We start from the raw sequence: 10431 nt of genomic DNA, 5'->3' as shown, positions 1-10431 counted from the left end.
ACATAAATTAGTTTGATTGCTAAGCTTGTTTAAGGGATCTTGGTTTACCCCTCCCAGCCAGATACAACAAATCTGTTTCTACTGACATTTGGCCTGGGTAGTTGAAGGACAGCCCATTCTGGCTTCATTGTCGGTGGGAACAAGGATCACAAACATGTATTCAATCAAGGAACTTGAGTAAAAGTGGATACTAATGCCATTCAGAATTCGATTCTTCATTCAGACTTCAAGAAGTTATTGCTGTCCACTTCCCTTTCTTTATGGGTCTTAGGAGTTTACAAGACTGAGAGCGGGATCTCTCTTTTTAAAATTGGCTGTGGTTGTGTTTGCATTATCTTCAAAGCCATGAAGCTCATTTAAAACACGTTTCCCCTCTGCCATCTTCTTGCATTGTGGCCAGCTCTTTCATTCACATTTGCAATCACTGTGGACAAGATAAATGCATCTTGGAGATCCTGAAACTGGAATTTATAATCTACATTCAGTGTAGATGACAAAGTACGCTTTCCAGACCTTCAAGATAGCATGTGATATGGGCCTAATTGATACAGCAGAGCTCTGTAAATCAGTTGGATACAACTGGAAATAATATAGTGGCACATGCTTGCAAAATGGGTTTTCATAGCTTTGCATCCTCTTCTGGAAGCCAATTATCTTTTAAATAGGATAAAAATATAATAAATAAGCATTGTGATTTGTATCTCTATGAACCTTTTCAAGGGGGGAGGCCATTCTTATGGGCTGCAATCCAGCCAACACACATTCCATTATTTGTCTTCATTCCTTGCATCTTTTCCCATTGACAGCAGCGAAACCTAGATTTCTCCAGGCCAGCCTATTTAAATGAAATACCACTTTGAGAAGTAGGCATACATTTTTGCATTCTATAAATTATGGTTATTCTCAGACACCAGTCATAATTGGTTAACACGTATCTTCACCCATCAGTTTCCATGGGTTTTGTTTCCTCATGCACTCATATATAGCTAAGCTTGCTTCTTAATTCACCTATGAATGGATTTGAGCTGTTCACATCCTACCCAATTTCAGGTCTCCACCTATTTTCATCATGGCTACTCTTTTCGACCTTTCCAAAATACTGCAAGGTGGCCTTATGGACACAGAGACCAGCCAGTGACTGATAAAATATACTGACAGGTACTGGGTTCTCCCATGTACATGCCATCTTCCACAGCTACTTGCAAAATGCAGCCATGGTGCATTTTAACCTTACTTAAAATCTGCAAACAAGTTTTATTCTTACTCTATAAGCGTTCACTATTCACTCTTTTTGTTAATGACAATAAGAAGGCTTTAAGACTATAGCTTAGACTATAGCTTTTAAATGCTTAGTGCAACTGATAAATCAAGAACAGATTATCTTTTTTTTTAAAGAGAAAACCTCAATATTCAGATGTATGCAGTAGGATTCCTGTGGCAAAGTACAGTTAGAGCTTTAAGTACATTTGCATTGTCTTTTGTTCCGCACAGTACAAAATCCCATAAAACCATCTTTTTAAGCATCTTTCTGCACCTTCCTTGTTTCTTGTCACTTAAATCTTTTCAAATTTAGATGCAGTTTCCAAAAGTGTAGGTTGAAAAAAACAAACCTAAAAATCATGTATTACTAGCAACCTCTCAGCTAGATGTCCATCCCAAGTTCAGATTGAGCTTTATTTGGATGAATATCACAGGGCTTAGATTTGTCTCTGGTGGCCTAGTGTCATCCTCCATCTTCCCCAGCTCTGTCTTCCAAATGTGTTTGGAATTCCATCATAACTAGCATGGCTGCATCTGAAATGATTACAGTTCAACATACCAGGAGGACAACAGGCTCAGGAAAGCTGCCCTTGGTAATTGCTGGGTTTGTACAACACACTAAATCCTAAACCCAGGTTAACAACTATGTTCACATCATATGCTATGCTTAAACAAATAAACCATATTATATGGAAATCTAGTTCATGCAACATGTTTTAACAATAGCTGGGCTTCCACATCATGCTCAGCCACAAACTACTCAGTCTCATTTAGTAAACTCTAGTGTGTTGTGTGAATCGAGCCTGCAAGGACCATTTGCTCATGGATTATTCCTTTTTGGCTGATGTGTATGTTTTAAGTTTGCTTTTTGGAATCCTGTGGAAGGAAACAGTCAAGAGATACAACATCAAGAAGGCTGCAGAAGTTTGCAAGACAGGCATACTGGTTGCTCTCAAAGTGACAAAGGAAGAACTGCTGCTGCATCACATACCTTTGTGCTTGATGGGCTTGGGAGCTTCCTAGAACTCCCTGGTTTATATTTTGGGTTTCTATCCAGCTGTTCCTTGAGTAAGTGGCTTAGTGTGTATATGAACTTGGTCTCTTGTGTCATGTTTTAGTCTTTACAACTAAAGTCATACTTTATGTCATACTGGATCTGGATGGTAGAAAACTGGATGCTGGAGTTTTGAGCTGTTCCAGTGGATCCAGTATCTAAATTTATTCCATTCTTAAAGCTGCAGTGCAAAGTTTGGCCACCAAGACCAGACTGGGTAGATGTACATAGTGGTAGCTTTTTCACTTTAGATGGCCTAATACAGTGTTGTCCAAACTTGGCCACTTTAAGATGAGTGGACTTCAACTCCCAGAATTCCCCAGCCAGCCATTCTGGGAGTTGAAGTCCACTCATCTTAAAGTGGCCAAGTTTGGACAACACTGGCCTAATAGCATTCTGGCTATTACCTTGCCACTTGCAAGGCTCATCAGAACAAAGCCTGCTTTCTGCTGCAGGATTCCAAACAAACAAATACAATGCAAAAATATTTCTGTTCCCTCCTTAGAAGTATCCTGCATTATAACATAGTCATTTAAGGAAGACATCTGAAACCATTTCAGCTTCTTGTCCTTATTAGTCCTCTTTCTGAAATAGATGGAGGCATGTATCCAGACAACCATATGCCTTCCAAGAATACACCTGAATCTTTTTAGAAAAGCAACAGGAATGTCCTTGCTCTACAATCTGTTTGACGTATGTCTCATCTTTAAAAAAAAAAATAATAATCTTATTTATGGGACAATCTGCACTGTAGGAAAAAACACGGGCAAGCTTAGGCAGTAGGCCAACTGACTTTTAAATTAAAGGGCAAGTTCAAACACTGCCTGCCAATTTGACTAAAGTGACCTGAAAGTCATGTTATCCTTTTAAGATTGATGATCTTCCTACCTCCTTTCCCAGTATATTGGCTGTATCGTGATACACTGATTTTTCTGCTCTTTTCATGCCTGATTTTTCAGTACTGGCTGTGTACAGACTTGCTCAGATTCTCATTCCCATTTCGCATAGATTCTAAAAAATCAAAATTTTGGTGCAAGAAAAGAATTTGGTCCAGATTTTCAGGGGCAAGTACACCTCTTCGGTGCTCTAGAGCACTTTCATTGGCAGCAAAGGCCTGATCTGGTGGTACAACTGTTGCCGGTATAGCCAGATATTGCCGGGCTAATCGGGCAACAGAGGGGAAGCGGTGTTCATTGCTCTTCCACCAATCCAAGGGGTTAGTGCTACGCTTGCAAAGAGGTTCCACGATGTAGTTCTCTAGCTGTTGATGGATCTCAGGCATGCTTTCAGTAGGGTCTTTTCCCAAAAGGATGTCATACATACTTTGGGATTGCCCACTTGGGCCTCTTTCCTTATGAGCAGAAAGCTGGCTGCCTGCTTCACTAACCTCTGCTTTGTAATCAGAGTTTGGTACCCAGAACTGGGCTGACAATGGGGACTGATGATTGAAGAACTGGGACAACATGGTTTTAATTTTTTTGTGCAATTCGCTCCGTAGACTTGGGCTTAGGAATCTCATTTCCTTGAATCGTGGGTCTAAAAATGATGCAATCACTGCTGGGCTCTCCAGCAATTTATTTTCATCCAAAATACCCCAACGCTGGGTTAGCTCTCCTCTTATGTTGTTTACCACAGTTTTAATGATGCCGCTTGCTTCTTCTGACTGCTGTCCAATGGCAGTGACAATACCATGGATGCAAGGCATCAAGGAGGAGATAGAGAAGTTCTGCTCTTCTCGCAAGAAAGAAGTGGCTATCTTAAGTGTCCTCATAACTGGCACTAGGTCCTGCAGGAGTTTCCACTGGTGATCAGCCAAATTCTGGACCACTGAGTTTCCCTTGGGATGTTCCTCCAAAACAGACATGATGGCCCACTTGAGGTCTAGCAGGCACTCACACATCTCAATGGTAGTTATCCATCGAGCCCCAGTGTCCATTACCAATTTCAGTTTCGTCTTGTTGATGGCTTCCAATTTGCTGTTCAGTGAGCAAGTAGCCTTAGCATCCTGCTGGAAGTAGCAGACAATGCTTCGAGCAGCAGTCAGAGCTTCTTGTACCTGCTCCACCTCAAGGCCTGCCTTGACACAAAGGTGTAGTAGGTGGGCCGCGCAGCATAGGCTAGTCCAGCCATAAATGCATTTAAGGTGTGATGAATTGGCCTCCAAATCCTGTAGGCTGTCATGCATCATGCAAAAGACAGATTTGTTGGACAACCCAAAGTCTGTTAGGACCGCATATAGTCTGTCTCCCAAATTGCTCTCTGCTTTGTTCTCATGCACCTGCTGGGTCTCTAGGATGCACCTAGCCCGCCGCCACTCTCCATCAATAAAATTAGTCACGATTGTCAGGTATGTCTGGTTGGGGTGAGAGAGCCAGAATTCAGCACAGATCACAATAGACTGAGCTGTTTGCAGGTAATGTTCTAGATGTTGCTTGACAACATTATATCGGTGCCACAGCATGCTAGAGAGCTGCATAGGGGATGGGAGAATAAAACTGGGTTCTAAGTAGCCAATTAGAAGGCCAAAACCTTTGTCCTTCACTACTGAGAGGGGATGCAGGTCCCGAAAAATCATTTCTAGCACTAGTTCCAGAATCACATCAGTCCTGGGTTCTGAGCAGGCCACAGTATGGTACTGATTGTTGTTTTCAGGTGTCAGCTGGCGAGCCCTTTTTATTGCGTTCTCCTGAGCCACGTAGTCTGGGTCTGAAACCTGGTCATCCTTCAGTTGTGATAGTAAAGTGTCACGAATGCTGTGTTTCCGCACCAGATGTTCTCTCATGGTTGTGGTGCTGTTGTGGAAGGACAGTTGCTTCTTGCAGACATTGCATTCAACATAGGCATCCCCCAGCTTGGTGTAATAGTTCCACACTTTGGATTTGCGGCGGTCAACATAGAGAGATGCGCTTGTCCCATCGTGGCCGTTGCCTTTCTCACGCCGCCTCCTGGCACATGGGCCCAGATTGGCTGGCATTGCGCAAGTATTGAAAACCATTGAGATTTCCTCTGTCAAAATAGAACAGGAGAGAAAACAGTAATGCCAGGTTTTGTTGTTAATTACAACACATTAATTGGTCTCATATAAAAGGATTGGAAAGGGAGAGCTGGGATGAGGCACCATTGTGCCTTATAACACTTCATCAAAGACTGACATCACCTTCAGGAAAGTGTTGTTATAAGGCTATTTGGACCTCACAACAACTCTTATTTTAGGAGTGTTCCCATTTTTTATGGTACAATCACTCTGTATTCTTTACAAATTACCAGGTTGTTACTGCTTTACTGCATTACCGCTTAAAGAAAATATGAAATTCCTACACAATGCCTTTAGTAATACAGTGAGCTGTCTGTTGGGAAGTCCCACTCCCTGCTCAGCATTTCAGTCTAATTCTAGCAAACAGTAAACATCTAGATTAGCCCACTTCAGACAGGTGATGGTTCCCACTTCCCATCACCCACAAGGTCATAAAAAACCAGCACTTTTGAAAAAGATCAAGAACCTCCCAGTTATGCACATTTTTTTTACCTGGAGCAGCTACCTTTCATATATTTAACCTAGCCTAACAACTAGGTGTAATATATTCCATCTATTTTTAAGTTCTCCCTATCACATGCCTAAGAACATTATTTTTATTCTGGTTTAAATTTGAAGATGCCATGAATTCTGCACTTGTCAAGCAGCTCTCTAGGTGCAATGGTTTCCGGAGGAAATTCCCATTACCTTGCACTGTCTGAGGGTAGGATGGAGTGAGTATAGGGAGACTTTGAACTTCCAAGATCTCCTTGGGCTGAGGGTCCCCCTCGTTGTCCTCAAGTTTGACGCATTTCTGTAAGAAGTCACTGACCCTTTTGGAGCTCACATCTTCCATTTCGGTCTTAAGAGTGGGAGTCAAGAGGGAAAAAATAGCAACAGTAGTATCAGAAGCAACAAGAGGGCAGATCTTCATATTTTTCCACACACAGTAGTGACTTCTGCTTCACCAAGAGCTACGGGACTAAACTCCACAAATAAGCACCAGCTTTTCTCACGGGAGAACTGAAGTGAAAAATTAAGTATTTACAAGATGGGGACCTTGAGGCATAGGAATAAATTCAGAACAAAGCACCCAAGTTATGTTTCTATTCCATACAGAAGATGAAGATTGTTTTTTAAAAATATGAATCTCACTATTTTTGAATATATTTAGCAAATGTGATTTTATTTATTGCAATGCTTGATTCCTTAAAGACATTTCCTACCAATGTGCATATACAATATGCAAAGCAAATAAGTAAATAGAGGCGGATAGGAGTGCTAAAAACACTTTTGCCCCACTGGAACCTCCCAAATTATGTGGTTCCACCTCCAGGAAAAAAACAAATTTCAGTGCTAGAGCATCTGATTGCAGAAGCAGAAGGTCCCAGCAGCTCAGGTTGAAAGGATCAGTAACATCTCTTATGCTAAAGAATTCTTTCTGAGATTAGAGAGGTACTGTGGCTACACTCACATCGCCTGCTTAACTTGGATACTGAAGCAATCCATTTTCTGGGTTTGCACAATGTAGTGAATCATGAACTAACAAAACGGGCTGGATTCTTCCGGCACAGCACAAGTTAAAACTAAACAAGCTTTCCACGTGCAAATGCAACTGCAGATTTTAACCTAATAGTTAAACGGTGTTGAAACCAGACTGCCAATTGAAGTAGCACTAATGGATTGTTTACTTGACAGGTGTATAGAAAGAGAGCCCCCAGAAAGTGGTTTCTCAAAGGCCCCTTTCCACATACAGCAATCTTGAATAGACAAGTTGTATGCAGAAGATCTTGGGACTGCGAAAGAGCCCTGTCCGAACATTTTCATTGTCTTCCCCATCAGTCAGTGACCACGTTCAGTGTTCCTCTGCAAGTGAGAATTGTGTAACCTTTCCCATGGAAAGGCTGGTCTGAAACCAGTGTGAGAGAGGCTGGGAAAGGAATGGAAAGGACAGTAGATATAGTTGAGAGAGAGAAAGGACAAGTCAGCTCACAACTTATTTCATAAATGGCCACTCAGCCCAGGTGGTCTGAAACCTGAGAAATCTTTCATTTTAATAAATGAGGCTGGGAAATTCCTTTTGCCATTTCTAAGATTCTGTATTTACTCAGATTATTATTTAAGATACTTTACTGAAATCTGTGCAGTTCTTGTTGATGCCTGATTAGGATAAAAAGGGAGCATGATAGAAATAATACAGGAGATGTAACACAGACTACATTATACAGATTATAAAGTAATACAGATTACAATGCCAGAGACAGTCTTCCCACTTTTCATAGGCATCACATTGGTTAGGTGCAGCATCCAAGAATTAAACAAATCTCCCCTGCTTTGAGCCTTGTGGATGCTGGTTTGGGATTTTAACCCAACACATCCAGGGGATGCCAGGTTGGAGAAGTCAATACTCAGAAAAAAACAGGAGTTCCATAGATTTAGTAGCTTGTATGGTTTAAAGCAGCAGGCTTCTTTGTAATGATCTCAAAGGCAGGGCTGCCAGTGCCAAATAAAAATTCTTGGAATTCCAATATGAATGATGTCATGTTTTGAAGTAATACCAATAAGATCTGGATTGGTGGTGGTGGAGTAATACAATCGCCTTTAAAAAAAAAAAAATGCTTTGTGAACCCCTTTCAGCAGCCTGTGACTCAGCTAAACAGCACGTCATCCTGAGATGACAGGTTGCTTCTGAAGAAAGCATAATTGCTTAACCTTTCAAACATCCTCGGTGTTCAGATTCTGGAACAAACAGCAGTCTTAATCTGCAGCAAGAGCAGCATGGTGCCTTAAAACCTAATCACGCATTTATTGTGACCAAGGACCAATCTCAATTTCAGCTCTTTTTCTTAGTTATTGCCTCTGCCTTCAGTTATACCTACTGAGTTTCCCATTCTTACCATCTGTTGTTGGGGTATTTTTTTCCTCATCCTTCTGGGTTTGCTTTCAGTTCTCTGCTGGTGCATACAGCTGCCTACCTTGAACATCTGCTTGAGAAACAGTCTCATACCAAGTGAGATCACTGATCCATTTTGCTCAGTATTCTGACTGACTAGAATCAGGTATTTGGATGAGTTTTTCACAACCCTCCTTCAGTATCCATTGCATGCAAAACATGAACTCTTATTTGGAGCTCCTTCCTTTTTTCCCCACCCTTCTGGTATCTCATGATTCCTACCTGTTATAAGCAATCATTTGCTATTAGCAGAACCAGAACCTCTGCATGTCTCAGTATGGGCGAGCTACTGGCATGTAAGCAAAATATAGTATAAAGTACTGGAGGCTGATCAACTACAAAGTTACATTGGGGTTTATATCACTTTTGCTGCTGTTTCATCCCTAAAAAAGTTTTGTTCTGTTCTCATGTCTTTGAGTACAATTCCCATCACCTAAAAGAGCATAGTGTCCAACTAAGGGAGGTGGTCCGAAAGGGTCCTTGAAACTATATTAAAAGACAATTCAGAAAATGGGTTTAATGGTTTCTTTTTAGATAATGAACCTTTCTTGAGAAAAGAGGACTACAACATTGATTTAAATCTGTGGTCTAAATATGCTTCCAGATACGGCCTGCTTCGCAGATTACTTTCCACTCAAATTTGTCAGCTAAGACATTTCCCCCCACCCATTTCCATCTGATACGGAAGCAAAGTTGTGTCCTCTCGTTCTTGAACCTCCAAGGCTGTGTAGAAAATCACCATGATTGGTTTTCTTTCTGCACAGTGCTAAACTAAAGGACCACTTTTGGCTTCTTTGTTCTTGTCAAAACAGATTAGTAGGATGAAGGAGACAGTAAAAGAAAAAAATCCTTCTTTACCAAACATTCTCTCAAATTGAGAAATTAGATTCCTGACTTGGATTAACTTTATATGAATCAACAGCAACTGGCAGTTTTATGATTTTCTTTTCACAGTTGGTCAGAACAGATTTTTAACCTAATAGTGTGGTTTCTAAACCATTTGGAAGCGAGAAATAAATGCTATTTATTTATTAAATCAGCAATATCAGATACCCTTTTCTGAGGTACAGTACTGATGTGACCAAACTGTACAGAAATCCTTTTGTCCTAGTGCTCTAGATCCCTTTTGGGGTTTTTTTTTAAGCCCATTCAGCGTGGTTGGTTTATAATTAATAGGCATTGCATATTTAATATGTTTAATGAATTACACACTTTATTCAGTTGCTTGTTTCTTGCTATCTCAGACCCATACACTATTTATTCAATTAAAGCTTACAGCCCCATAATGGACATGCTATAGCAGCCTTCCCCAGCTTGGTGTCATTTAGATAAAAGGGATTCCAACCCCCATAATTCTCAAAGGCCATGCTGGCTGGAGTTAATGGGAGTGGAAATCCAGTTCAACTGGAACGCACCAGGTTAGGAAAGGTGGTTATATTGCATCAATCGCACACTAGATACTGTTATTCCATCTCTCTAAATACTGTAAACTGCTATAACTACCTAAGAGAGGAAAAAACAACATAATGTATGTGCCTACAATATACATGTTTGCAACAGCTATTTAAAATGAGCATGCTGATAATTTATTATCTGCCTGTATTGATTTCTCCAATGACATCAGTTTCACGATACCAATTTCTTCTGATACGAAAGAGATGCTTTAAAACACACCTATCTGGATCCAGAGGGAAGAGGGAGGCAGGGAACCAGGAGGTTTTCGTTCCCACCAAAGACTCAAAACGATATTGCTGCAATCCAGACACGCTCACGGGATCAATTCGTCAGGAAAGCCATGTTCATTCGGGGCAGGTGAATTTTCTGTTGGAATTGCCATTCTGCCCATCCCACCTCCCCTTCAAGCCCCTCATTAAAAATTCCCAAACACGGCAAATACAGCTCTTGGAAGCATCATGGCAAAGCAAAGTTTTCACAAAGCAAAAACACCCTACTGGCACCACAGTTTTCTGTCATCCCTACATGTAGATACGGCTGTACCAGTACTCACTCCTTTGTTATCATGAGCAGAGCGCAGCCTCAGCTCTTTGCGGTCTCTCAGCTCCTGGTGCAGCAAAATGGGATTACAGCCTAACCTTTCTTCGGGAAGTGATTCCTTTAGGGCTCCTCTGAAAAGTTCACAGCAGGGCAAAA

General features: G+C 41.1%; 1 protein-coding gene across 3 annotated transcripts; it reads right to left on the bottom strand.

The window, feature by feature from the left end:
- Positions 1-2651: 2651 nt before the first annotated feature.
- Positions 2652-10419, bottom strand: LOC103049398 (E3 SUMO-protein ligase ZBED1-like). 3 transcript variants are annotated; one of them, XM_007426984.4, is made up of 3 exons: positions 10289-10419; positions 6036-6189; positions 2652-5320 (listed from the first exon to the last, which is right to left on the bottom strand). In XM_007426984.4, exons 2-3 carry the CDS (start codon positions 6181-6183, stop codon positions 3270-3272), a joined length of 2199 nt encoding a protein of 732 aa, XP_007427046.1. In that variant the 5' UTR covers positions 6184-6189; positions 10289-10419; the 3' UTR covers positions 2652-3269. The 3 variants fall into 3 exon arrangements, with proteins under 3 accessions (XP_007427046.1, XP_087995966.1, XP_087995967.1); XM_088139840.1 differs by lacking the exon at positions 10289-10419 and adding an exon at positions 9955-10282; XM_088139841.1 differs by lacking the exon at positions 6036-6189 and having other exon boundaries at positions 10289-10366.
- Between the last annotated feature and the right edge of the window lie 12 nt (positions 10420-10431).

The sequence above is a fragment of the Python bivittatus genome, unplaced genomic scaffold, assembly GCF_059951505.1.
Source record: "Python bivittatus isolate LINGU-HERP-01145 unplaced genomic scaffold, Pbiv_v1 ctg000310_np1212, whole genome shotgun sequence".
NCBI classification, from domain to species: domain Eukaryota; kingdom Metazoa; phylum Chordata; class Lepidosauria; order Squamata; family Pythonidae; genus Python; species Python bivittatus.
Note: the sequence above shows the minus strand (reverse complement) of the source record. Positions and strands in the feature narration are given on the sequence as shown.

Bases quoted from the DNA above. Each gene is read 5' to 3' on its own strand.
- LOC103049398 (XM_007426984.4), bottom strand. From the start codon at position 6,183: ATGGAAGATGTGAGCTCCAAAAGGGTCAGTGACTTCTTACAGAAATGC. The intron at 5,321-6,035 runs GTAATGGGAATT...CTATTTTGACAG, and splicing joins CTACCCTCAGACAGTGCAAG to AGGAAATCTCAATGGTTTTC.